The following is a 27,508-nucleotide window of genomic DNA, read 5'->3' as shown; positions in this document are numbered from 1 at the left end:
CTCCTCGTCCCTCTTGAAGCAGGGACCATTGTATACTTCAAGGCACCGTTTCCCTGAAGGGTTCAGGTCAGTGCAGCTCCTGGCGAGGCAACACTGGGTAGAAGATGTCCCTTGGTGTGGAGCCCGGGATGCATTCTGTTCCCGGGAGCACGAATCCGGACCTAATCAATCAGACCCACCTCCTGATCTGGCGCTGTTACAAGGACTACCCTCACCCCAACCGGATGGGGGTTGGGGTGAGCAGTGCTCACCGACAGACTAGAGGGCTCAAGCTCACGCGCGCGCGCACACACACACAGAGAGAGAGAGAGAGAGAGAGAGAGAGAGAGAGAGAGAGAGAGCTTTGCAAACAGAGATAGAGTAGAGGGTACTCCCGGGAGTACCATGGTGGGGACTCCCACCAGGATTGAGGAAATTTGGAGAAGGCAACCTGAGCTTCTGAATCCTGTGTTCCTGGGGTTCTGAGCACAGGGAAAGTCATGAAAGTCAGATCCCTTCTGCACATTCACATTTAGTGGAGCTTCCCAGCTCTCTGCCTAGTTTTCCATAGTCTCTCATTCTTAATAGGGGGTGAGAGCCCATCTCTGAGCTCTCCCCACTCTGGATTCCTCCATCAGCTTTTCCATTATGCTTGGCTTTTGCCGGCCTGCTGATTCAGCACCCCGGCTCCCCAGTACATGCCTGGCTCCAGTTTTCAGCCACCATTCTTACACCCCCATTCATAATCATATTCACTATTTCTTGAACAGATTAGACAGGTGGGGCTCAAACACTGAGGGCAGATGGACACTGGGCTGGGTTGCTTCCCAGTCCAGGTGGGTCCCAGTGGTAGGAGCCACAGCCAATCTGGTTATCTGGCTTGTGGGTGAGCCTGGAAGAAATAGAGGAGTTGCTGAAGCCAGTCTAGGACAGGTGGTGTAATCCTTTGGACATCACCAACCCCACTCTTTACCCCAAACTGCTCAGGATACACTCCAGAGGGCACAATGCCCACAAAGGGCTATACTCACCAAACTGTGTTCTTACATGCTTCTCAAATGCATTCAAATACATTTGACTAAGAAGGGACCCTTGCAGGGCACTGACATACAGATGACACACTGAGTGCCATTCACAAACAGCTCTTGCCCAGTACACACTACAGGTTTCCTGGGATTTGTAAAACCAGTTGTAGACTTTTTGCCTCTTCACCCCATACCTCCTCTAAGAGGTGCTCTCTTGCAGATAGTAACTTCGTGCTGGGCAATGCCCAGGTGGCAGGGCTCTTCCCTGTTGTCTACTGCTCTGATGGCTTCTGTGACCTTACGGGCTTCTCCCGGGCTGAGGTCATGCAGCGGGGCTGTGCCTGCTCTTTCCTCTATGGACCAGATACCAGTGAGCTCGTCCGCCAACAGATTCGAAAGGCCCTGGATGAGCACAAGGAATTCAAGGCTGAGCTGATCCTATACCGGAAAAGCGGTAAGGAGCCATCTTGTCTTACCTTTACAGCCTCAGCCAGCCAGACACTTAGTCCATCCGCTGTCCCTCCTCCTTTGCCTTCCCATCTTCCCATGCACCATGCACATTTCCATCCCCTCTTTCTCCACCCCACCTCCTCTCCACCATCCTCACCCTAGTTTCAGCCTCTGCTCAGTTCCAGTCTTGGGTTTCCCAAGTCCAACAGGAAAACATCCCATCTCAGCAGGACACATGTCTGACAGTCATGTCTGCTCTTCCTTGCTCCCCTTGTCCTGAGAGAAGCAGCACTGTTTCTCCTCCCTCAGGAAACCCTGCTTCTTCTTATGTTTTGCCCAGCATGTCAGTGGACAGGTCCTCTGTTGTCTTAGGCAGGGCTGAGAATGGGAGGTAGGATGAGTCTGTTTTTATGCCCAGGGCTTCCTTTCTGGTGTCTTCTGGATGTGATACCCATAAAGAATGAGAAAGGGGAGGTGGCCCTCTTCCTGGTCTCTCACAAGGACATCAGTGACACCAAGAACCGAGGGGGCCCTGACAGCTGGAAGGAGACAGGTGGGTGCCTGTTGGGGTATTGATTTAGTTGATGTGGCTGTTTGTTGGGTACCTCAGGCTTGGGCAGGGCCTTAGCATCCAGTCTGGGCTTATGGATCCCCCTCCCTCTTGTACTCACAGGGTCCTACTCTGGCTGGCTGAGAGGGCTGTGCTGCTCTCATCTGTGCATGCCCAGGCATGGGAATCTTTTTTCCAAATAGGCCAGTTGAGACAAAGTTGGAGTTTTCAAGTTAAATTTATTAAGAAGTTGAAAGCAAATTCCACTCATGCTTATGAAGCACTCCTTTCCCACTAGTTAGTGAGGTTGACCACAGACTTTTCCTTTTCCCCACAGCATACCTGTCAGGGGAGCCCCAGCCCTCTTTCAAATTCTTGGAGTCTTTCCCCCCAGAGACATAGACAGAGGTTTATTCAGGAAAGCAAATATGTATTCAAGGGCTATCTCCAGAGAGAAGATAGCACTTGCTCCCTTCTTGTGTCCCTCCAACGGCTGGGGCAGGCCTTTGGGCAGTCACAGAATTGTCATCAGATGCTGCTCCAAGGACTCTTGGGATATAGGGGGCACACTCCATTCCAATTCTCTACCCCACCCCTGGGTCTGCTTCTCTAATATCGTCAATATCACCTTCTGACCCCTGCATCTGAACCCTGGGCTCCTTCTCTGAGCTCCCACACCTCTGATGATGGCTTTCTACTAACTCTGCCTTCCTTCTCTGTGACCAAACTCCCTCTCCCAGGCCTTTCCCTGTAAACCTTCTCCTGTTTTCTCCTGGAAACCTTCTCCTAGAAGTAGTGTCTATAATGCCAATCTGCCCATTGCTATGGTTGGCAAGTGGCTTCAGGAAATAAGGAATGCCTAAGTCCCCAACTCTAAACAGACAAAATGGTCAATAAGCCAGATCAGTCCATGGGCCAGCAACTGGTATCCCACACCCAGAACCCTGTGATGGGGTATGTGGGTATACCCCACACCATCTTTATGGGCCCCTCTTCTTTTTCAGGTGGTGGCCGGCGCCGATATGGCCGGGCAGGAGCCAAAGGCTTTAATGCCAACCGGCGGCGGAGCAGGGCTGTGCTCTACCACCTCTCTGGGCACTTACAGAAGCAGCCCAAGGGCAAGCACAAGCTCAATAAGGTGGATTAAATACTAGGGTGTGTGTTTGGGATGGGGAACAGGAAGAGGACATGGAAGGGGGGAACTGATCCCACCAGAGAGAAAAAGTCCTGGAAGCCACCCAGGCCCCACCTCCATTTCTGGGGTTGGGACTGAGGGAGGGACTGTCTCATGTCTGATCCATCAAAGGTCTTGGCTTTAGAGTCAGATGTGCCTTAGTTCAATCCTTGCTTGTCCCCTAAATAGCTGTGTGACCTCAGTTAAGTTATTTGATTTCCCAAAACCTCTCTTGTTTTTTGGTACCTGGGATTGACCCAAGGGCACTTTTCCACTTCCTTGATTGTTTTTTTTTTGGAGACAGGGCCTCACCAAGTTGCTTAGGGCCTCACTAAGTTGCTGAGGCTAGCTTTGAAACTGCAATTCCCCTGCCTCAGTCTCCAGAGTCATTGGGATTATAGGTGTGTGCCACCATGCCTGGCAAACTCCTTTTTTTTTTAATCTATAAAATGGGGATTCTAATGCTCACCTCAGAGGTTGCTTTGAGAGTGCAGGGAGAGGTAAATGCCTTTCTCAGACACTATCCAAACTCAGCCTGTGCCAATATCCTTTCCTCCCTGACTGGATCTGCCCTGCCTCACTCAGGGAGTATTTGGGGAGAAGCCAAACTTGCCAGAATACAAAGTTGCTGCCATCCGGAAGTCACCTTTCATCCTGCTGCACTGCGGGGCGCTAAGAGCCACCTGGGATGGCTTCATCCTGCTCGCCACACTCTATGTGGCTGTCACTGTGCCCTACAGTGTGTGTGTGAGCACAGCCCGGGAGCCCAGTGCCGCTCGTGGCCCACCCAGTGTCTGTGACCTGGCCGTGGAGGTCCTCTTCATCCTTGGTATGTGCACTCTGCTCCTTCCTCTTCATTCCGTGTCAGACACCTTCGGGCTTTGATGGGAATCATCTGTATGGCTTCCAGTCCCCCACTAGTGTTCCCTTTGCCCTCCCTGTGTTTGTGACTCATGAGCTTTGAAATCAGATCTAGGTTCCAAATGTGTCTCTGCTTCTAATGTGGTATAGGACCCTGAGCTAGTCATAACCTCGCAAAGCCTGTTTCTCTCTCCATAAAAGAGGCAAAATAATGTGTGCCTGCTTGAGTTACTGTGACAGTTATGTCATACTGTGGTGTATGTGAAGGGCTCAGGATAGTGTCAAGTACTGAGCAGGTGCCCAGTGGTAAACAGTGACTGCCCACCCCATACTGACTCCCACCTGATTCCCTGCAGATATTGTGCTGAATTTCCGCACCACATTTGTGTCCAAGTCGGGCCAGGTGGTATTTGCTCCAAAGTCTATTTGCCTGCATTATGTCACCACCTGGTTCCTGCTGGATGTCATCGCAGCGCTGCCCTTTGACCTACTACACGCCTTCAAGGTCAATGTGGTCAGTGTGGCTGGGCTGGGTAGGGGGGCTTTCGGCTGGTACAGGCACAGCCAGCCTGATATGACTACCCTTCCCCATCTCAGTACTTTGGGGCCCATCTGTTGAAGACTGTGAGGCTGCTGCGCCTGTTGCGCCTGCTGCCACGCCTGGACCGGTACTCCCAGTACAGCGCTGTGGTACTGACCCTGCTCATGGCTGTGTTCGCCCTGCTCGCCCACTGGGTGGCCTGCATCTGGTTCTACATCGGCCAGCAGGAGATTGAGAGCAGTGAATCCGAGCTGCCTGAGATTGGTACTGGAGGTTGGGGTGGGTGTGTGCATGTTTAGGAGTGATGCCAGGTGTCAGAGATGTGTGCAAGTTTGCAAGTGTGTGACAGACGAGGGGTATGCGGGTGTGTATGACAGCCACCATCGTATGGCTGCTCTCCACCAGCTGGCCATTGTATAGACAGCCTGGTTGTGTAGGCTGCCTGGGGAGTTTCAGTCACCCATTGTGTCTTTCTGGTAGTCAAACCTTTGTCACATTCCTAAAGCCCTTGCCCAACTGGGAAGGCCAGGGAGGGAGCTGCTGCCCTTGCCTTTCCTCTGATGTTACCCTCTATGAAACTTGTACCCATCAAGGATCCCAGGCCCTTGCCTCACTGTTGTCACCTACAGCCCACATCTTTCTCAGTTGTGTCCACATTCTCCCCGAGCCTAAAAAAAAAACATTTTCTGTGTCCCCAGTGTCTTTGCTCTCCTCCATTTCACCTTCACCGCCACAGCTCCTCCCTTTGCTCACCACCCACTCAGTCTTAACTGCTTCCAAGAGGGCTTCCACCCCCACCTTCCCACCCAAAATGTTGTGTGAAAGGTTGTAGTGACCTTCTGGGGCCAAACCTTTGTCTTCTGTGAAGTCTTTATAGCAGCTAACCCTGCCAATCATGCTCTCTTGCCTTGGGAAGGATAACCCTGGTCTGGCCCCCTTCTTCCCCAGCCCCTCCAAGTTCTAGAGACTCCAGATAGGCTTTCCTTCCTCCTTACTCACCTTGTTTCCCCTTGGCCATCCCACTGAGGCTACTACATGAACATTGCAACTCCCATCTTTTCCCTTTATCAGAACCATTCTGTTCCAGCCATTTCTAACTCTATGCTCTCAGTTCCCAAAATGAGTGCACACCTTCCTCCCACAACCTCCAGCCCTCTGTCACTTTGCAGTAACTGACATTTAGTGCATTTCCAGTGCTCAGGCAGCCTCTCATGTCAGTTTGCTCCTTGGTGGGGTCATCAGGAGTCCAGGTCAGTCTTAGAAACCTGCTCTGATCAGTTCCCCAGAGATGATGAGGCTTCTGCAAATCCTCTCCTCCTTGCCAAGTGCACAGGAGATTGGTATGTGCCCAGAGGTTCCACTTGGCTATTCCCCCGAGGACTCCAGTTGCTGAGCAGGTGGAAACTGGGACACACCAGCAGTGTTAGCTCCTTGGTGCCTGTCCCAGAGGGAGTCTGTGGTGGAGGCTGCTGTGGGGTCAGCAAATGCCCTGACCCTGTTTCTGCCCCTACAAAGTGACCTAAGATACCAAATCCCCAGGTTGGCCCCCTCCCCTACAGCAGGCCAGACAACCTTGGCCTTGAGTCCACAAAGCTCCTCTGTTCCAGCCACCTCATGGGGGCTGATGATCTGAAATCAAGAATATCTCTGGCTCTCAGAGAAGCTCTGGGCCCTACCACAATGAGCATGGGAGTACAGGGGTGACTGAGTCTTGGTAATTCTTTCACCCTTGGCCTGAGTTCCAGAGAGGATTCTTTCCATCTAGAACTGGTACTGGTCCACATTAGAAGATTTCAAAGTCCTTTATATTATCACCTCCCACTTCTTCTGGGAAGCTTCTTCTTTATGGCTTTCTTGTGTTGGTCCCCTGTTCTACTGCCTGTGGTGTGGACAGAGTTCTTTCCCCAGATTCCCATTAGCCCAGTGAAGATGAGCAGTTTTTTTAAAAGATTGTGCTGAATACTGAGGAGACAATTCAGAGCATTTCTCAGTGTGAAAGTCACCAACCTTCAGGAACAACCTTGGCTGGCCTAACCCCCTCATGCACTCTCCTAGCACTAGCTCTAAGGCTGCTGATGCCCCATGAAAAGGAAAAGTCCCTTTTTACCCTCATCTCTGTCTGGTTGTTTTCTGCCACCACTACTACCCCTTTACCACTGGACATCTGACTACCCAACTAAATAGTGACTGAAGGGTTCTGCGTGTAAAACTCCTCCGTCACATCCCCATAGCACACCTGAGATAACAGGAGTGAAGTCTCATCTTGGTCCAGGCCTTACTGCATCCCACCAAACTCCTTAGCCTGGAATTTGATGCCCTCAGTGTTAACCACACATTCTAGCCACACTGAGCTACTTGACTGTACTTTCTTAAAGTCTCCATCTCCAGGTTTGGCCCATGCCTTTCCCTCTATCAAAAATGACTCCCTCTCAAGTTTGCTTAGATCAAAACCTTCTCTATCCTTTGAAACCAAGCACACACATCCCCCCACTTAGGTTTGAGCCCCCTCATGTGGCACCTCTGGGATGTAGTACCTACTCTATAGTAGTTACTTGTTCTTCTGAACTAGAGTCCTCAAGAAGCTCCTGGCCCTCGGTACTGAGAGAATGGGTGTATGCATGACAGGAGGGGTGTGGGGACCACAGTGACTGCATGTAATAGGTGTCAGGAAGAGGGTGGTACACAATCTGTGTGTTGAGATGGGAGGGCAGAGCTTGTGTGGAGAGGTGGATCCCGCTGCAGCCTGTGACCCTGCACTTGTCCTCTGCCACTCCATTCCCCATCAGCTAAACTGCCCTCTCTCCCATCCAGCACCATAGAGCTCCCACAACCCTCCAGCCAGGTTCACAGTGACTTCTTGAAGGCATAGGCTTCTTAGGGACCCAGTACACAGCTCTGCCTCCTGCCAAGACCAGACAAGAAATAGGCCCATATCTGTGTGTGCATTCAAGCATCTGCTTATGTGCACATGCCTGTGCAAGTGCACAGGTGCCTGCTGAGGCCTCTGAATGTATTCACCTATGTGCAAGTGTGCCCCAGGCCTGTGTGTCAGTGTGCAAGCTCCTATGTGCCTTTGCCTCTCTTCAGAGTATACAGAGGCCATTTCAGTGTGAGTGGCTGTGACTGTGTCTGGGCATCTATAAGGTGCTCACATGTGTGTCCTTGTCATCTTGACTGTGTGCAGCGTGTGTAAGTCTCAGCAGTATCTGTAACCATATCCATATGGGTGTACTTAAGAGCACCTTTGTGAAGTTGGGTGGCTTGTGTGGGTTTGGGTGAGGGATGAGGTTGAATGGTGCCAGAGGGAGCATTTCTGGAGCAGATGGGCTGAGACAGACAGGAAGAAGGGTCTGGGTAGAAAGGGCAGAGGAGATGGCCTCTGTTATCCAGCATTAGGCACCAGGCTGTGATTGAATGCCATGAACCCCAGTCTCTGTCCCTCCAGCTAGACCCATTCCCTGAGATTAGTACCAGACATAGGAAAGAGAGTGTGATTCTCCTTGCTCCAACCTTGGCACCAACAGGAGCCAGCTGGGGAGGTGGCAACATTTTCCTTATGTGCTTGTCATGCTGAGGGTTGAGAGGGTGGTTGGGTGTGCTGGGCTGGCAGAGAAGGGGAAAAAGTAGTGGGAACTCATGAGGGTGAGTCTGTGTCTGCATGTCCCCAACCCTAGGGGGCTAGCACACCTGTACCCTCAGAGCCGTCAAGTTGTCCTGCCTGCTCAGACCTTTCCCTTGCCCTCTCCCCAGGCTGGCTGCAGGAGCTGGCCCGACGACTGGAGACCCCCTACTACCTGGTAGGCAAGAGACCAGTTGGAGAGAACAGCTCTGGCCAGAATGACAACTGCAGCAGCAGCAGCAGCAGCAGTGAGGCTAATGGGACTGGGCTGGAGCTCCTGGGCGGCCCGTCACTACGCAGTGCCTACATCACTTCCCTCTACTTCGCACTCAGCAGCCTCACCAGCGTGGGCTTTGGCAATGTGTCCGCCAACACGGACACTGAGAAGATCTTCTCCATCTGCACCATGCTGATTGGTGGTGAGGCCTGGCCTGCAGGTTTCTCTGGGCCCACTCCCAGACTGCTGGCCTCAACCCTCCCCTCTCACCTCCCCCAGGGCCCCAGGCCAGGGGTTCTTCTGCCTTAGGTGGTCTGTGGAATACAAGGCCAGGGCTGGGAGAGACACAGGGCCACACAGAGCCCATGCGCCCTGCATAAGAGCATGTGGAGTGGGGAGGGAGCAGAGGACAGATGTGTCCAGCACGGTATCAACCAGGTCAGGCCAGGCCTGCAGATGACCTGCTCTTACCACCCTCCCCAGCCCTGATGCACGCAGTGGTGTTTGGGAACGTCACGGCCATCATCCAGCGCATGTACGCCCGCCGCTTTCTGTATCACAGCCGCACTCGTGACCTGCGTGACTATATCCGTATCCATCGGATCCCCAAGCCCCTCAAGCAGCGCATGCTTGAGTACTTCCAGGCTACCTGGGCTGTGAACAATGGCATCGATACCACTGAGGTGTGGCGGGCTTCCAGGGTTAGCCCTTCTAGCCTTTTCTCCCTCAAGGGGTTTGCACTTGGCCTAAGGAGTAGGGATGGAGGGTGAGGAATGCCTCCCTGCTTTGGCTCTCCTGTGGGGACAGCAGCCAAGACGGCTTGAAGCTCCTGTGGACCCCAGTTAGGTCTGGAGGCTCTGTGCTCGCTGAAATCTGAGCCTGAGGTTGGAGGAGGAAAGGGGCTGCTCAGAGAGGACTAAAGCCAGGTGTGGTAACACAGGCCTGTAATCACAGCTACTTGTGAGGCTGAGACAGGAGGATTGCAAGTTGGAGGTCAGCCTGAACAATTTAGTGAGACCCCATCTCAAAATGAAAGCTGGGTTTGTGGCTCAGTGGTAGAGCGTCCCTGGGTTCAATCCCCAGTACTGCAAGGGGGAAAAATTCTGTAAGGAATTGAGAGGGTGGCAGGGCTAGCCCCCTTTACTGAGTGCACCATGTGTGGAGCCTCTGTTGACACCTCCCCTCGCTCCTAAGGCCTGTGAGGATGGAGAGGGCTTGGCTGGCTGGGATCCCTTCTGCCACCCCCAAACCTCTTCACCTGCTTGCCTGCAGCTGCTGCAGAGCCTCCCTGATGAGCTTCGTGCAGACATCGCCATGCACCTGCACAAGGAGGTCTTGCAGCTGCCGCTGTTTGAGGCAGCCAGCCGAGGATGCCTGAGGGCACTGTCCCTGGCCCTGCGGCCTGCCTTCTGCACACCTGGCGAATACCTCATCCACCAGGGTGACGCTCTTCAGGCCCTCTACTTCGTCTGCTCTGGCTCCATGGAGGTGCTCAAGGGTGGCACTGTGCTCGCCATCCTAGGTTTGTGTGGGTGGGAGAGAGGATACAGTGTGTGCTTGTGTGTGTGTGTGTTTGTGAGAGAGAGAGAGAGAGAGAGAGAGAGTGTTTAGGGGAGACACCATGGCTCTGATCTGCAGGAAACCTAGACAGGGTGCCACAAGGCCACAGAAGGGAGAAACAGCCAGGATGGAGTCAGGAATAGTCAAGAGTCCTGGGCAAAGGTCAGAGAAAACCCAAAGACTGCACCATGAAGACACAGGAGGTGATCATGATCTTGGAGGCGTACCTGGGAAAGCCAGTTTCTTAAAAGGAACCAAGCTTGGACTGGCACACATCTGTAATTTTAGCTACTGAGGAGGTTGAGTTCAGAGGATCACAAATAAGAGGCCAGGCTGGGAAATTTTGCAAGACCCTGTCTCAAAATGAAAAATAAAAAGAATTGGGGCTATAGCTCAGTGGTAGAGCACCCCTGGGTTCAATCCCCAGTACTGCATAATAATAATTTTTAAAAATAATAAAAGGAGCCAATCTATAAGGAGATAGAAGAGCAGCACTGTCTGGCAATCAAATGCTAAAGATAGAAGTGCTAGGAAGAGTGTTCAGACAGGGCTGAAAGAGGAATGAAAGCTGTCCTTGTGTGGGTCCCCTAGGTGATAGGATGTGACTTCCCTGGGGCAGGTCACAGAGCAGGCCCAGATCCCAGGGTCAGGTCAGCCTCCAACTGGCTAGAGAAACTTGTTCTGGTAAAATGGTACCTGCAGCATGCAGACTTCTCTTAGCAAAAGAAAGGTGAAGATGAGGAACCAATTTCCTAGATGAGGGTGAGGAGATTGCCATTGTGGAATGGCTGTGATAATAATGTTTAGCACAGGGGGCAGACAGCAGTACTAGCCCTGTTCCAGCTCCTTATGTGCCAGATCTAATTCAAACTTTACAGAACAGCAAAGGATTGACTAATGGGTTGGAACCTAGTCTGCTTGACTCTAAATCTCATGTTTACATGCTATTCCCAGGTGCTGTGGGAAGTCATGACCAGCAGAAAGGGAAACATCTTGGGAGGGATAATTGTGCCCCTAGACTTTAGGGAAATATTCAGGCACTTTGGGAAGTATGTGGATGCATCCAGGAAAAGCAATTAAAGAGGAGCATTTCCCTGTGGTTGTGGGAGGCTCTCAGTGGTGACCCCAAAGGATGAGGAACACTAGGACCTGCTTGGGTAAATGATAGACTCATACACAAAATGGAAAGAAGGTGCTGACCTGACCATGACTGACTGCAGCTGAGTACTTAATATGGGGACAGCTGAGGCCTGGAGGGACTGAGGTTCATCATTACCTGGTGATCCACAATGAAGACTAGAAGTATAGAAAGGAACCCAGAGGGTGGTGCCATGTTACTAGATGCCCTGGCAGCTACAGGGAGTCCATCCTTGTTCCCTTGAGGAAGAGGGACCTCCAATAGAAATAAGAGGCAGAAATGCCACTAGGAGATCTTGGAGCTTGTGAGAGGTGACAGGCTGTTGATGTCCCACCCCCACCCCTTTTTTATAATCTTTCATGAGTCCAACTTCTAGGCCTATAGGAAATTTATGCCAGGACTGAGAAAATGAAGTTATGACTGGTTGTGGTGGCATGAGCTTGTAGTCCCAGCTACTTGGGAGGCTGAGGCAGGAGGATCCCTTGAGCCCACAAGTTCTAGCAACACCCCATCTAAAAAGAAAAAGAAAAAATGGGGTTATACACTCAAGTACGGCTGGTATTTTATGAAGAATTATGGAGGACTAGGGATCAGAAGGATGGAAAGGCAGATTTTGACTATTGAGGACTAGACAATGCCAAGAAAGGTTGTCAAGAGGATTGTAAACAGATGGCATTCAGCTTGGAGCCAAGAAAACAGCATGGTTGGGAGCTGGTATGGGGAACCTCTTGGAGCTGCTCCTTGCTAGTGTCAGGCACCAAGACTTAGAATAGCCACAATCATTGTTAAGTATTCAGATGGAGCTGAGAAAATGGCCCCTGGCTGTGGCCCAGGCCTTGCCACCAGAATATTCCCAGCATCAGGATTTACGCCACCTTTGATCTATCCTGTCCTGGCCTGAATCTTCTGCATAAACTATTTCTTTGCTGACTTGGAGGCTCTGGCTGCCCCAATGAATGTTTGACCCCAATCATGACCTGGGTTTTCTACTTTTCCTTCTCTACCATCTCCACATCTGCTGAGCATCTGGGTGCATCCTGCTCACTCCTGGTAGTTGAGACTGGCCCCACATTTTCCAGTGTTGATTCTGGCCCCCACCTGTTTGTGAACTGACTTAGGCTAAGCATTGTGAAGTCCTGTGAGGGAAGGAGATTGGGTGAATTTAGCCTGGAGGCTCTGGCCAAGGTGCCAATCTGGGGCAGTCTCCAGTCTTTGCAACTCTACCCTTAGTCCCTTCCTGTTTGTCATTTTTAAAAAAAACATATTACCTTTATTTTATTTACTCATTTATTTATCTTTATGTGGTGCTGAGGATCGAACTTAGTGCCTCACACATGCCAGACAAGTGCTCTACCACCAAGTCACAGCCCCAGCCCCTCCTGTTTGTCATTTTTATGTCACTGCATAGATGAGGACAAAGAACACACATTTAACCTATTTCAGATGACACAAATGAGAGAGAGAGAGAGAGAGAGAGAGAGAGATATTATTCTTCAGAGGATCACTTTGAGATCCAAATAGTTCTCAAAAGGAACCAGAACTTAAGTGCATTTTTTCACCTAAGTTTGAGCAGAAATCCACAAACATTTCTAAGTTCCCTGTATGATGCCAGCAGCTACCTGTCTTTGTCCTTAAGGAAATGGACACTCTTTCTAATTGTGTGATTGATCTGGTGGAAGGCTGAGCTGCCTTTCATGGTAGTGAGTGTTCTGCCTGCCCAGGTTGCACCCTAATCCATGCCAGGAATAATCTAAAGGGGACTCTGCCTGAAGGGAAAGGAAGGAAGATTGTCTCTGTCATATACTTTATCTACATAACTCATTTGATTCTCATGTCCCTAAAAGCAGATACCTTGAGAACATTCTTTCTTCCCCTCTTCTTTCCTTCCTTCCTTCCTTCCTTCCTTCCTTCCTTCCTTCCTTCCTTCCTTCCTTCCTTCCTTCCTTCCTTCCTTCCTTCCTTCCTTCCCTTCTTCTTCTTCTTCTTCTTCTTCTTCTTCTTCTTCTTCTTCTTCTTCTTCTTCTTCTTCTTCTTCTTCTTCTTCTTCTTCTTCTTCTTCTTCTTCTTCTTCTTCTTCTTCTTCTTCTTCTTCTTCTCCTCCTCCTCCTCCTCCTCCTCCTTCTTCTTATTTTTATTTTATTTTTGCAGTACTGGGGATTGAACTCTTTGGGGGCTTTACCACTGAGCTACATTCCTAGTACTTCAAATTTTTCATTTTGAGAGAGGGTCTTGGTAAATTGTGGAGGCTGACTTCAAACTTGTGATTCTCTTGCCTCAGCCTCCTGCATTGTTGGGACTATAGGTGTGTCCCACCATACCTGGTTCTATTTCATTGATTCTAAGACACATATCATTCCATCCCCTCCAATCCAACATTTTTGAGATTGGGTCCCAGATCATAATTGATGCCATATTAAAGTTGCTATCAGCCAGGTGGCAGTCTCAACCTGATGATGGGAAAACTCCCCATGGAGGCCTTCTGGTGAGATCAATAAAACCTCATTGACTCAGGCAGATGCAGCTTCTCTTGTTAGAAGAGGCAGCCAGGGCCCTGGAAGATGAAGGACCTCAGCTGCCTGACATTTGGGCCATGCCACTTTAGGTACTAAACTGCTGCTTTTAACCACTGGCCCCTGGATGAGCTGCACCAGAATCATCTGTGGGGCTTTAAAAAATAATCAGATCATAGGGTCTCTTATAGAAATAACAATGCTAAAGGTAGGGATGGGGCCTGGGAGTCCAACTGGTTTAACTTTCTCAGGGGATTCTAATTGATGGCCTGTCTATGAACTACTAAAATTGATGGCTATTCAGTCTCAGAGCTAAGATGCTGAGGTTTCAGCTCAGTGGTTTTGATCCTGAAAGTGTTTGAGAGCCTGGGCTCCACTTCACCGTAAGCCTATGTGGGGAGTCAGTGAGGCAGGCAACAGTGGTCAGGCCGTGACCCTAACCAGGCCTCTGCTTCTCTCCACCTCACTTGAAGGTTTCACAGTGCCACTCCAGCTGGAAAAGCTTGACTCTGTAGAAGAGGGAGGCTCTGTGGTCTCTGGCCCACCTCCCCTCAGTGACTGGGGGTAAGGGTTCTTTGACCTCTGTTTCCTTTCCCCAGGGAAGGGCGATCTGATTGGCTGTGAGCTGCCCCGGCGGGAGCAGGTGGTAAAGGCCAATGCCGATGTGAAGGGGCTGACCTACTGCGTCCTGCAGTGCCTGCAGCTGGCTGGCCTGCACGATAGTCTTGCACTGTACCCTGAATTTGCCACACGCTTCAGCCGTGGTCTCCGAGGGGAGCTCAGCTACAACCTGGGTTCTGGGGGAGGCCCTGCAGAGGTGAGGGTACTGGGTTACGTGCATGGAGGGGCTGGGGAAGGCATGGCCCATTGTGAAAGTCTCTCCTTTCACATCCACATAATCTTTTAGAAGTCAGCAATCAAGCCCAGCCACCCCTGTGTCCCTGCTTGGCCCATCTGAGACAGCTCGTCCCTGTCCAGAGCAAAGTCAGGTTAAGGAGGGCACTGGTAACAAATGAGCCTCATTGGCTAATGGAGGGGTTGTCAGGCACCTGGGCAGGGGATAGGCACAATCCTCCAGGCTGCTTCTGGAGAGCACTGTGGCTTTCTCTGCTTTTTCATGGCAAAACAGGATTGTTCTGAGGGCTTTTGAATTTCCCTGGATAATATCACTAGTTCTAAACCAGTTTTGAGTACTGTAGTCTCTCGGATAGTTCTATTAGCATGAGGGGTGGTATATTCACATTTGGGTGGAATTTTGAGGGGCAGCTAATGCCTCAAGGGCTTGGTAGCTTTATGATGGCAGTAGAAAAACAAGTCACCCCTCCTCATGGGGCCTCTTCCTTTGCAGAGTGGAAGACACTGGGTATTCTTTTTAATAAAGATGGCTCATCCATTCTAGGGGAGATAATCTCTTGGCAGGAGAGATGAATGGGACACAACAGTTGCCATGCATGTCTATTTCCTGTCCCCAGGTAGATACCAGCTCCTTGAGTGGTGACAACACCCTCATGTCTACATTGGAGGAGAAAGAGACAGATGGGGAACAGGGCCCCACAGCCTCACCGGCCACAGCAGATGAGCCCTCCAGCCCTCTGCTGTCCCCTGGCTGCACCTCCTCATCCTCGGCTGCCAAACTGCTATCCCCTCGTCAAACTGTGCCCCGGCCACGTCTAGGTGGCAGGGGGCGACCGAGCAGGGCAAGGGCTTTGAAGGCTGAGGCTGGTGCTTCTGCTCACCCACGGACTCTGGAGGGACTGCGGCTGCCCCCCATGCCATGGAATGTGCCCCCAGACCTTAGCCCCAGGTAAACAAGGCCTTGGGCCCCATGGCAGGGTGAGAGTGGTAAGAGAGAGGTCCCAGCCAGGCATACCCACACCCTGAGCGCCCATCCTTGCATCTTCACTTCTCCCTGCCTGCGTGGTCCAAGCTTGCCCCTTCTGGGAAGACTTTCTTGACTCCTCTGTCTTCACTTGTTAGTGTATGTCACACCCTGCTCTAAGTCTGAACCCTTGTTTCATATTGCTCAAATTGTCTCCCCTGCTCAAAGGCAAGCTTGTAGGGGAAGGGATGGTGTGTTAGCTTTTTCTTGGAACCTCAAGGGTCCCCTGTCCAGCTCCACGCTGCTGCAGTCTCTGTATATAGGCACTGGAGCATCCTGTGCCTTGTAACACAATAGTGGTCACCTGTCAACTGTTTGTTGATTTGTTGGGTCCACAGGGTTGTAGATGGCATTGAGGATGGTTGTGGCTCTGACCAGCACAAGTTCTCTTTCCGCGTGGGTCAATCTGGCCTGGAATGTAGCAGCAGCCCCTCCCCTGGACCAGGTACTAGGACCAGGGACAGAGTATGTTGGTGGGGTGACCCCTTTTCCTTGTGGAACAGCACTGTTAGAGAAACTGGCCAGGGGCAGACTCTGCCCAGAAGCCCTCTTGCCATTACCTACCTCTGCACCACTGGGCAGGGAGTTTGGTTGTGAAGACCACTCTGGGCCCTGGGTTTGGATTCCTATTCTGTCAGTTTTCTAGCAGTGTGAACTTGGCTTCTCTGGCTTCAGTTTCTTGTTTATAAAATGGATGTGCATTTTAAATAAGATACTATAACTAAACCCTTAGCTCGATGCCTCGTTCACTGGGAGGATAAAGAGATAGGGAACCAGGATTGTTAGTGGTTCTATGCCAGGTGAAGCAGCTCTGGGAAGTGGACAAAGTAGAGAGGTCTCAGGAATGTCCATTTCCCTAAAGAACAGAATAAGGGACAGTCACAAAGAACAACTTCCTGAGGGGAGAAGGGTACAGGGCAATGTGACCCAGGTCTGTTGGAAAGGGTTTTCCTGCCCTTGGCAGTTTAGGTAAAATTCAGTTCCTTGGGCAAGGCAGAAGTAGTTATTCTTGAGTGAGGTCTAACCAGGTGTGTTCTAAGGGGGACAAAAACCTGGACACTGTGCTGATTCTCATTAACCCCAATCCTATCCACAGAGAGTGGCCTGCTCACTGTCCCCCTTGGGCCCAGCGAGGCAAGGAATACGGATACACTGGACAAGCTGCGGCAGGCGGTGGGTGAGGGACAAGGTGGGGACAGGGAGGGGAAGGGGCAGGCACTATACTACTTGATACCCGATGTTGCTGACCTCACCTTCTCCTGCCCCTGAAGGTGATGGAGCTATCTGAGCAGGTACTACAGATGCGGGAGGGACTGCAGTCACTTCGCCAGGCTGTGCAGCTTGTCTTGGTACCCCATGGGGAGGGCCCATGCCCTAGGGCATCAGGAGAGGGGCCTTGCAGAGGTACAGTCAGTGCCTCTGGGCTCCTGCAGCCTCTTCGTGTGGACACTGGGACATCCTCCTACCTACAGCCCCCAGTTGGCTCTGTCTTAAGTGGAACCTGGCCCCACCCTCGTCCAGGGCCCCCTCCCCTCATGGCACCCTGGCCCTGGGGGCCCCCAGCATCTCAAAGCTCCCCCTGGCCTCGAGCCACAACTTTGTGGACCTCCACCTCAGACTCAGAGCCCCCTGGCTCAGGAGAACTCTGCTCTGAGCCTAGCACCCCAGCTTCTCCTCCTCCTGAGGAAGGGGCTGGGACTGGGCCCCCAGAGCCTGTGAGCCAGGCAGAGACTACCAGCACTGGAGAGCCCCCACCAGGATCAGGGAGCAGGGCCTTGCCCTGGGACCCCCACAGCCTAGAGATGGTGCTTATTGGCTGTCACGGCCCTGGCACAGTCCAGTGGACCCAGGAAGAAGGGACGGGGGTTTGACTGCCAGCCCAAGGTCAGTGCTACAGACATGCCAACCTCTGCTGCTCTGCCCAATCTCAGGACTCCATGCTGCCCGCTGGCTCAGGGCAGGGAACTAGAGACATAAAGGGGATTTGGCTCCCTGACTCTTAGGAGTGGGCTGGAGCCTCAAAAGCAAACCCCAGAGCTGAGAATCTGCAGGTCCCTACTCCTGGAGCCCTTCTATAGCCTGCTCTGTTGTTGACCTTGTCACCTTCTGCGGGCTGAGGGCAGAGGCCTGAGGACAAGGAGAGATTCCGCCCTCTCTTGCATGTGCCCCATCTCTACCTGTCCTTACATTTTTTATATTAAAAAAGCGTAATAAAAAAAGAAACTACTTTGGAATTTGGTGCTTTTTATTTACAAAAGAAAAACAATAAAGAAATCTGAAGCTAATCCTCTGGAGACACAAGATTGAAGGTGGCAATCAGGGGAGAGGGAGGGTGGTCTGCAGAGAAGACGGGGAGGGGCTCTGGCTCTAGGGAAGCACAAGGGTCCCAGCCTCTCCTGGCTTCCCAATGGCCAGCCCCACCTTCCTCAAAGACTCAAATCAATGGGCCAGCAGTTGGGTCTCCTGTTCCCCATGTGGGCAGGTTTTTCCAGGAGCCTGAGTTCCCAGCTTAAGGGGGCTGGAATAACAGCAAACTGAGGCCAGAGAGAACCCAGGGCTCTTGGTACCCTGTCCTCTTCACTGTGGTGTGATCTTGGCAGCCTCTGCCCTGATAAGGGCAATGAGGTCCTGGTTGATGAGGAAGACAAATCGCAGGCTGGCAATCTGGTGGGGAGAGGACAGTGGTGGGAAGAACCAGGCCCATGTATGAGCTCACCAAGCCCCCACCTCATCCTGGCCTCTCTACCTCCCTCATCTCACCTCCACCACAGAGTTGTTGCTGAGGCGCCATTTGGAGCCACACAGTACAGGCCGTCCATCAATGTAAATGGGCCGTCGGCCCTCATTGGCAATGAAGAAATCACCATTGTTCTTCAACTTGATAACACCTGTGGAAGTAGTGAAGCAATGGGAGAATGGGATGGGCCAGAAGAGAGCCAGGAGCCTCCAACCACCATCTCTGCTTCTTGGAGATGGGGTATTAAGGTACGTAGGACTCCCGAGTTAGAGACCTTGAAATGCTGGCTCCTTCAGCCTGCCTCAGCTGGTCCACAAGGATATCAAGACTCAGGGCTGGAAAGGGCAATGAAAGACTGGGGGGAACATTCCACACTGCTTCCCATCGAGGCAGCAGTATGTGGAGGGTACCTTGCTTTCGGGAGATCTTCCAAGCTGGACCCTCCAGAGACAGGTCCACATCAATCTGGTTATCCTTGGTTGCTCTGCCCAGGGTGATCTGGAGAAATGAGATAGGTGAGGGTTGGGCCCTGAGGAATGGGGGATGGAGTCCACACAAGCCAAGGAAGATGAGAAAAAGAAAAAGGGCAGTGACAGAGGAGGGATGCTTAGGAGGGTGAGGATGGGGAAGGCCTATCTCACCTCACGTGAGCGCATAAGATACCGCACCATGCGGCCCCGTAGCACTGCCAATGTCTGGTTGTCAAAGTCTGGAGAGCTCATCCCTGGAGGAAGAACAGGATTAGGAAGGGCCCATCCAAGTGCAGAGTGGAAAGCAGGGAACAAGGGCAAGATCTATGAGTGACAGGAGTCAAGGCCTGGGAAAGCAGGGCATATCCAGCTAGGCAATAGGAGGGGCTCAAAGGGGATAAAGGACGCCCAAAAGGGAGCCCCTGGTCCCCTGGCCTCCTCACCTGTGATGCTGTCCACTAGCACCTGCCACTTATGCAATTCCTGTTCCAGCTGTCTTATCTCTCGCTTCTGGCGCCGGTCAGCCACTGTGAGCTCTGAGGTAAGGTGGGGTGGTAAGGACACTTTGAGGCCATAGTACTTTGTACAGGTCTTCTCTTATTTCAGGCAAGAGCTTCTATCCCTTCCCTGTTTCCACCAGAGTACACTTACCATGTTCCAGGACTTCATCTCGCATGTCCCTGAAGGGTGAGAGAAGAATGAATCAAGTCCACTTTCAGCTCACTTGCTACTTGGCTCATCAGGGCAATCCTGACACCTTTGGCCAAGTGGCCCAGAAGGCTGTTTATCCAGCTTTGGCCCAGCCTCTTTCCCTGGGATTAGGGTGGGGAATAAGGGAAAGGAAGAGAGCCTAAAAGCCCCTCCCCACTCCCCACAGGAGTGGGTGCAGCAGGGAGGCCAAGCACAACAGCTGCAGCTGGAGCCTGGGGGCTAAGTTGGGCTGGGCAGCATGGGGTGCTCTACCTATGGGTGACTTAGCTCTCTCCAGCCCTGCCTGAGGCCCCAGTCACTCACTTGAGCTTACTGTCATCAATCAGGTCTTCTGCATCAGAGAAGTTCAGCACTTGGTCCCCTTTTGGAAGCGGCTGCACTGAACAAATGACAGAGGAAGAGTGAGCACCAAGACCCCTACTCCTAGTGCATTCCTAACGAGGCCCCATTCTAATTTAACTCATGGGCAGAGATGGTTCTAGATTGGGAGGAAATCAAAGCTGACCTTTTCCATGGGCTTTTGGGTATGGGTGTGTGAACGGATCTCAGTTACAAAGCCTTGAACTAAGCAGAGAAAACACTACTTAGCTCTACTTTCAAATAAGGAAACAGATACAAATGACAGTTTACACTATTTGACCCTACTGTGGGGCACAGCCAGAATTCAAGTCTCTCCAGATTCCAAATCTAAACTGCTCCTTCCCAATACATCACACACTCCCCAGCTTTCCTGCCTTGCTGTTGGAGGGCTAAGAGGCATATGAGGCCAGAAAGGAGCTGCCCCATGTCCAGCCAGTATCTAATTTAGTCTGTGGGTCATGACTGATCATGGGTCATGAAATTAGTTTCATTTGTTTTCAAAGAATGAAATGGAATAGGAAAATATCAGAGCCCATCCAATATGTTCATTAAATGTTTTCTACTTTTTTTTTTTTTTTCCTTTGGTACGGTGCTGAAGATTGAACCCAGGGCCTCATGCATGCTAGGCAAACACTTTATCACTGAGCTACATCCCCAGCCCATTTTTCAACTTTTTTCTAGACAAGATATAAAAGGGATTGGGATGCCCCAAATCTGAGAACTTAGGCCTTTATAGGCCAGCTGTTCCCAGAACTGCAGTGACTATTCTGTAGCAGGCAGTAGTTGGACTGCTATTGGCTAAGGAAGGAAGCAGGATGCCTAGGAGCACAGATGCTTTTTCTCTCTGCTGCTTAGATGAGACTATTAGGAGACTGGGGTAGTCAACCCCACTATGACCCTCCCTGCCAGCACTGCCTAAAATTCTACCACTCTAATGTGCAACTGACTCGACAGCTAATTGGTGAATACCACATGTTCCCTGGGACTCCCAACTCTATGCATCAAATCCCCACAGGCAGAGACTCCAAGGAAAAGATATAACCTTTAAGATAAGACTTTCAGTTAACAAAATAACTTTTAAAATAGTGACAAAGGAACTAGATTTAGCAGTAAAAGTAAATTTTACTCAGTATCTGTTTCCTCTGGAAGAATTCAGTGATAGCAGAGTCTGGGGAAGCAGCAGAGTTCTGGAAGCTGCAGGAATAAAGAGGGCTGTTCTTGGACCCATAAAACCAGATGTCCTCAGGAGGGAAAGATACAGCCTCCCTCTGTGAGGTAGATTCTCTAGAATCCTCCTGCAGGAGTATCTTTTCCTAACCAGAAGCTGCAGGACCTGGTAGAGAGGTGAAGGGCACACCTGAAGCTTCGTTTCCAGAAAAGTGTGAAAAAAAATGTGAAAGGCAGTCTCAGTGGTAGTTAGGCAGGAAGAGTGCATCTGCACCATGGAAATCGAAACCTGAATCACAAATCTCACCAAAAGGGTGCTGCAGTTTAATCAGACTGATTTCCTAGCATTTATCATTAGGAAAGAGAGTAAGTTTGGTACTGAGGGAAGAGAGAAGATGGAGTGCATTCTGGCCATAGGAGAAGAGACAGGTGGACTGTGTGTCAAGTCCCAATTGAGACCTTCTGAATGACCTAAAGAGCAACTGACAGCACAGAATGCTTGGTGGGAAGAGAGGAGGGCAAAGAAAGAGAAGAATGAATGCAGAGAGGCAAAGGGCAGGAAAGCTTAGAAAAAGAGGTGGGAAACAAGGGGAAGGGAGAGCAGAAATGGAGGCTTTAATATCTTGTTCCTGTTTGAATGCTAGCCATAAAAAAAAAATATACTAATGCAGCCAGGTGCAGTGGCACATACCTATAATCCTAACTACTCAGGAGACTGAAGCAGGAGGATATCAAGTTTGAGGATAGCCTTGGCAACATTGCAAGATCCTGCCTCAAAAATAAAATTGAAAAAAAGGACTGGAGATATAGCTCAGTGCTAGAACATCCCTGAGTTCAACCCCAGTACTACAGAACAACAACGAAACTAATCTATTTATGTAATAGCAAAATGCAAGAAGAAAAGACCAAAAAAAAAAAAGAAAGAAAGAAATGGTAGATGACTCTATTGGGACTTTTTGCCCAGGATTTCAGGCAATTTTGGATACCCTTAACACGATGCCAAAGACCATTCCTGATGCTCTCTCCCCTATCTGGGAGGAAGTCGTTTTTGTTGCAAAGTGAGGTGAATATGACACTGGGGGCCAACGAATAACCTGTTATAGAGTACTAGAAGTCAGCTGTGCCCACAGCACTTCCTACACACACTCAAGCATATCCACTTGCTCTGCCAGTTCCTGGGGTGTTACCTGTCTGGTCCTCCAGCAGGTAATACTGCTTCATGAGTTGCCAGTGTGCCTGCAAGGCCTTGGCAGTTCGGGCCAGGTAGAAGGCATCAGGGTGTCTGTGCAGTAAGTCCTGAAAGGTCTCCAAGGTGGGCTGGCTGGTCTGGAGGCAAGAAACATGCTTTATGAACCTGGGTTTCCTCACTCCTACCTCTGCCTTCCTGCCATTCCCCCTACCTCAGGAACCTCAGGAGCTAGAAGAAGCAACAGAGTCACTCAGGGAGCCAGATCTGGCTCCTTTTGAGGCCAGTCACAAAGGCCTCTGCACGTTTGCGTGTGCATATACGCAGTCAGTGGGTAGGGGCTGAACATTCCAACTTGCACCCTTCCCTGATTCTCAACCTTCTGAGACCCCAGCCTTACCGATCCCACTTTGCTTAGCAGCTGCTCTTCAGCCTTGCTAAACAGGGCCTTGCTCTGGATGGCTGCAATGGCCTCTGGGTGCAGCTGCCTCATGGCCTGGCAGGCCAATCTGGACATGGGAAGAGACAGAGTGCAGAGCTGAAGGGAAAGTGTCAAGCAATCTGGAGTTTCTACTTCCCCCAAACCAGCAGGCCTTTGTGATCCAGAATCTTGAGGACATGTCTTAGATAGGAAAAGTGCAAAGTTTAGCATAGCACCTGTGGTATTATGGATTTGCCAAATGAATGAACAGGCAAATCATGAAACTGAGGCTTCTAAGTCCCCTGAAGCCCCAGTCCTGGGGCAGATCCTGATGCCTGCTGCTGCTCCTTCCCTAACCCTCTCTCCTCACTTGGATAAAGGTGCTACCCACTAGCCACTGCTACCACCTCTTTCCCAAGTTGAGGCCACCCATTTCCTGGTGTTTCGGGGTTATGGCTACATCTTAACTGGGGCTATGCCAGGAGCTATGGAGGAGAAGAAAATGTGTGCTCAATATCCAACCAAGTTTTGAAGATCCTAAACTGAGTGAGGAAGAGGAAGAGTGTGGTGCGTGTATACATTAGTTAACACTGGCTATTAAAGCTAGAAGGGGTCTTGGTGTTCTTGTTCCAACTCTCTTTTTGTGAGCAAGAAATAGTGGGAAGTCTGTGTGGAAAGGTTGGGAAGTGACCTGCTCAAAGTCACAATACATACAGTGGTGGAACTGAGGATCCTGGCACTAACGTGGACATTTTCTCCTATGTCACTTCCTTTGCTTTCATATTTTCCTGCTTCTGGCATAAAGCCAGGACTAGCAGGTTAGGGGCAGGAAGAAGCTTCCCTGTGAAGCCGAGCAGGTTCCTGGATCATCTCAGAGGATGTAAGGCCCCTGGAGCCCTGCTTCCCAGGTCCCTCCCTTGGACCCTGGCACAAAATTTGGCTCTCTTGTATTGGGAGCCAAATTTTGGCATGTCCAGTACCTCTCCACTGCTGGAGCCAGTCCTACTCACTTGGAGATGACAGGATCATAGAGCAGGGCGTACCAGCGCTCCTGGACTTCCCGAAGAGTAAAACGGCAGCTGAACTTTACACCCAGGTGGACAGATGTCAGGTCATTGGTCTGCAAGGACTCAGAAGGGTTTGCTCCAGCCTCAGCACAGGGAAAAAACCCTTCTAGGGTCTTACTGAGCTAGTTTGGAGGCTAGGAACTAGAGCCTGGGGGAAATGGGGGACCCTAATCCTGTAATAGAAGCACTACCTGCAATACAGCATTGATGAGCAAGAGGTCATCCGCAGGCTTCCAGCGGCCCAGATCCTTGGTCACCTGAAGTGGCTGTTTGCTCTTTTTCACACGCTTGGTGAGTCCAGGGACTGGGGCAGGGCTGGGTGGTATAGGAGTACTGGGGACTTTGGACACCTAGGCACAGGACATAGAGAGCTCAAAGCTGGCATCAGGGCAGCTGGGGCTTCAGGCCTAGAGCTTCACGTACTGTGTGGCAGCCACAGTCTCAGTTGACAATAGGAAGCCAGGCAGAGAGCTCAACTTTCTAATACCCACCCCAACCCTTGCAAAATTAATTCCACATAATTCTTGACCATATGGGGTCTTTTCTTTGCTGGTGGTACCCCCAACCCCAGAATAGAGGGTGGGTGGGGAGGATACGAGGAAAATACTCTTGCTGGTACAGTGTCTGGGGCCAAAGCAATGCCACCTGGGGGTTATTTTTACACTCTGAAATGCTGGGAACAGGCTGTCTGCTCCCAGAATAGATGCATGCTCCATGCCTCCCACACGGAATGCGATACAGGATGCACTGGCAGAACGGGGGCGGGGGTACAGCAAGAAGGTGGAGTAGAGAGAAATGGGAGTGAAGGGATCTGGAGGGATCAGGGGTGGGGGTGGGGGCTGGGGCAGCTTGGTCCTCTCACAAGCTTCTTCTGCAGGGCTCTTGGCAGCTTGCAAAGGTTCTGGGGAAATACAAAATCTGGCACTGCCTATCCCGCTATTTCTTCCAGTCCCTCACCTTCTTCTTCTCACTGGAGGAGGGTTCACTCCCTGAACAGCGCCCTGGTTCTACTCCACTGGTCCCCTTCACCCGGGTAGAGGATTTTGCTAGGCTGCTTTCCACCAGCTCATCATCGAACTTCTTCCTCTTGATAAACCTGTGGAGGGTCCTACCCTGTAAGCCATCTTTACTTCTCCCAGGTACCCACTCGAACATACTCGCCTCCAGAACAGAACAGGCTCCCAGCAGGAGCTAACTGTTCCACTGCTTTCACTTTCCACCAGAGCCAGGCTCAGTGGACATAGAACTGTCACACTCCAACCCTGAGATACCAGGTTGTACCCCCAGCCCCAGAATAGAGGGTGGGTGGGGAGGATATGAGGAAAACACTCTTGCTGGTACAGTTCTGGGGCCAGAGCACATGAAAGTTCATGTTAGAGACCCAAGATTTCCCTCCCCTGCCTGCAGTACCATGTGAAGGGACTGGTAGGAACAGGAGAAGCACAAGACTCTGCTTAGGCCCCAGAGGGGCTCAGGTAGCCATTCCCGATAGAGGCAAAGGCACACAGTACTTAATGCCACAAGCCTTCATCCCCTCTGGGTCCTCCAAATTCTGACTACCTGGAGGAGCTTCTCCGTTTAGGGATGGTGCCCAAGGCTTGGGAGGAGGCCCGCTTCTGCCCTGCCAGCGACTCCTCATCCTCTGAACGACTGGCGGTGCCTGATGCCATCAGGGATGAATCTAGTAGCCCCTGAGAATCTAGAAAAAGAGAAATGGTGAACTTGGGACTCTGAAGTGTCTAGCAGAGCCCTGAGCCTCTGCACCTGGGACCCCTCCTCAGCCCCCTTTCCCTGCCAGCCCTCTTGGCCTCTTCCCTTGACCCTTGAAGTTTTATGATGGGAGTTCCTCAGCCATCCAGATCTTGTCTGGACCCAGACCTGGGCCAGACCTTCCTCCATGGGCAGTTCTCCCACTGGTACATGTCATGTTGTGCAGTACACAGTGCTCAGGTCAGACTGGTGATCCCACATACTGGGCTCTTGACATAACTGATCCCTTTGCCATCAAAATGCAGCATGCCAAAGAGCAGCAGCTCAGTAGCAAGTCAGTCAACTGTGGCTCTGCTGAGAGGTACACGGGTATTGCTGGCCCAGGAGGAGGTGGCAATGCCCAGCCAGGACCAAAAGACATATGTGCCAGGCACAGGGTAGAATCAGAAGATGCTTGGCGCCCAAGCATTTGGGGAGCTGGCCCAGCCTCATACTACCTTTGTCCATCCTCTTACTGTCCCAAAGCCACTGGTTCCAAACCACAGGGCTAGGAGGAAGGGTCCCACAGCCTCATCCAAGGATTCTGACCAGGTGAACTTAGAGGCTGAGAGGAGATTCTGCAAAGGAGAAATGAGGCTCCCTGAAGCTCGGGTTTCCAACAGGCCAGCCTCACCTCCTTATACTGGTTTAGGTCTCATAAACTTAGGAAAGATACAAGGAGTGGAAAGAGGTATAAGGCTCTACTCTAAATATTATGCTTATAAACCAGAAGCCTTGTGAAAGTGAGAAACCTTTGAGAATATGATAAAACCAAAGGACTCCAGAAAAACGTACAAATATACTATTTGGGGGTGCACAGGCCCCTCTAATTCTTTTCCTAAAGCCCTAGGTTAAGTACCTTGACTATAAACTACCAAGAAACAATGACTTCTTAGCTCGTTCTTTTCTTCAGCTGCCCCTGCAGCTCAGCAGCCACCATCTTTCTCTCAGGCAAAGTAGGGAAAAGGAAAGGGAGATTGAACTCCAGTCAGTCTACCCCCTTCCCCGCTCCCCATTCCACCCCCAACCCATTTATAGCTCTTGCTGAAGTGGAAGTTAAGCTAAAAAAGTGGTTTGGGAACTGTGTGACTACCAACCACCCTGCTTCCCCACAAAAACTCAGGTGTTGGACAGTAATTCCTAGAGCGCTCTGCTTGCAGGTCCCGCCCCTTCTGACCAGAGTGCCTTAGCCCAGCAGGTGTGCTCGCCGCTCTAGAGGATACAGCGGAGAATCTTGACATCTGGGGAGAGGGCTAAGGGGCGGGATCCCATAGGCAGACTGAAGAGGAGTCTGAGCCATCCTTCAAAGGCCTCCACCCCTGCCTCTCTCACCAGAGCATACCCAAGGTGGGTGATCGGTCCAAGTCTGTTTTAGGGGTTTGGGGTAAAAGTGGTGAAGTCAGGGCTGGGGTTGTGGCTCAGAGGTAGAGTGCTCGACTGGCATGTGTGAGGCGCTGGGTCTGATCCTCAGCACCACGTTAAAAATAAGTAAACAAAAATAAAGGTATTGTGTTCATCTACAACTAAAAAATATACTTCTTAAGGAAAAATGAAGGCAGCTCTGCAACTCAATACAGCACCAAGTGAACCCTGAGCTTCTGCAATCTGTTAGAAGCCCCACAGACTCTTAGTAAGGAATGAGGGTCAACTCCCAACTCAATCCCCACCCAACCTTCAGCATGCCGCCTTTGCGCATGCGTAACACTTCAGGCCAGGTTACAGCCCCATGTACGACCTACGCATGCGCAGATTTTCGGGGCGCTGCCGGGGCGGGGCCCCAAGCCTTGTGGGGGGTTGTTCCCCGAGGCACTCTGGGAAACTCCATTTCACCCCCAACTCTACTCAGAACCCTCAGAGGCGAACCGGGAGGTCTCACCATTCCTAGGCTGCCAGTTCCAACAATTTCTCTGCGGCGACAGCAGCAGCCGCAGGGCCAAAGTCGGCTTCCGTGAGGTACGTCTACTTCCGGGTTACAAACGAGAGACTGCGCGATCTTTTCCGGTTCGTTCTGGAAACGTGAGTGAAGGGGGGTGTGGCCTAGGCCACGAACGTGTGACCCTTTTGAGAAGAATCGAAAGTCAAAATTTTCCCAGTTGAGACAGTATATAGGGAAACTTCGGGGATTATAGGTACCAGA

General features: G+C 51.2%; 3 protein-coding genes across 5 annotated transcripts in view; 2 read left to right on the top strand and 1 right to left on the bottom strand.

Annotated features, from left to right (window-relative positions):
* Positions 1–1,322: 1,322 nt before the first annotated feature.
* On the top strand, positions 1,323–17,737 carry Kcnh3 (potassium voltage-gated channel subfamily H member 3). The gene is made up of 14 exons (XM_027950021.2): positions 1,323–1,458; positions 1,873–2,007; positions 3,009–3,142; positions 3,764–4,007; positions 4,396–4,553; positions 4,637–4,844; positions 8,331–8,618; positions 8,900–9,099; positions 9,689–9,938; positions 14,224–14,441; positions 15,097–15,428; positions 15,842–15,948; positions 16,600–16,676; positions 16,775–17,737. Exons 1-14 carry the CDS (start codon positions 1,329–1,331, stop codon positions 17,372–17,374), a joined length of 3,081 nt encoding a protein of 1,026 aa, XP_027805822.2. The 5' UTR covers positions 1,323–1,328; the 3' UTR covers positions 17,375–17,737.
* On the bottom strand, positions 17,731–27,336 carry Mcrs1 (microspherule protein 1). Of its 2 annotated transcripts, XM_027950050.3 has the most exons (15): positions 27,248–27,336; positions 25,830–25,949; positions 25,183–25,321; positions 24,580–24,718; positions 23,814–23,972; positions 23,566–23,675; positions 22,535–22,643; positions 22,136–22,274; positions 19,725–19,800; positions 19,362–19,390; positions 19,154–19,246; positions 18,882–18,964; positions 18,651–18,738; positions 18,264–18,391; positions 17,731–18,167 (listed from the first exon to the last, which is right to left on the bottom strand). In XM_027950050.3, the coding sequence occupies exons 2-15, from the start codon at positions 25,837–25,839 to the stop codon at positions 18,081–18,083; spliced, it is 1,389 nt and encodes a 462-aa protein (XP_027805851.1). In that variant the 5' UTR covers positions 25,840–25,949; positions 27,248–27,336; the 3' UTR covers positions 17,731–18,080. The 2 variants fall into 2 exon arrangements, with proteins under 2 accessions (XP_027805851.1, XP_027805852.1); XM_027950051.2 differs by lacking the exon at positions 25,830–25,949 and having other exon boundaries at positions 27,248–27,332.
* Prpf40b (pre-mRNA processing factor 40 homolog B) overlaps positions 27,240–27,508 on the top strand; it is a 107,377-nt gene continuing 107,108 nt past the window's right edge. Inside the window, exon 1 of one of the 2 annotated variants that reach the window (XM_071609885.1) lies at positions 27,240–27,324. The gene's annotated coding sequence lies outside the window, so the exon portion shown is untranslated. The remainder of the gene's footprint in view (positions 27,325–27,508) is intronic. The other variant, XM_071609882.1, reaches the window with a different exon arrangement.

Source organism: Marmota flaviventris, chromosome 3 (assembly GCF_047511675.1).
Source record: "Marmota flaviventris isolate mMarFla1 chromosome 3, mMarFla1.hap1, whole genome shotgun sequence".
In the NCBI taxonomy this organism is placed as follows: domain Eukaryota; kingdom Metazoa; phylum Chordata; class Mammalia; order Rodentia; family Sciuridae; genus Marmota; species Marmota flaviventris.
Note: the sequence above shows the minus strand (reverse complement) of the source record. Positions and strands in the feature narration are given on the sequence as shown.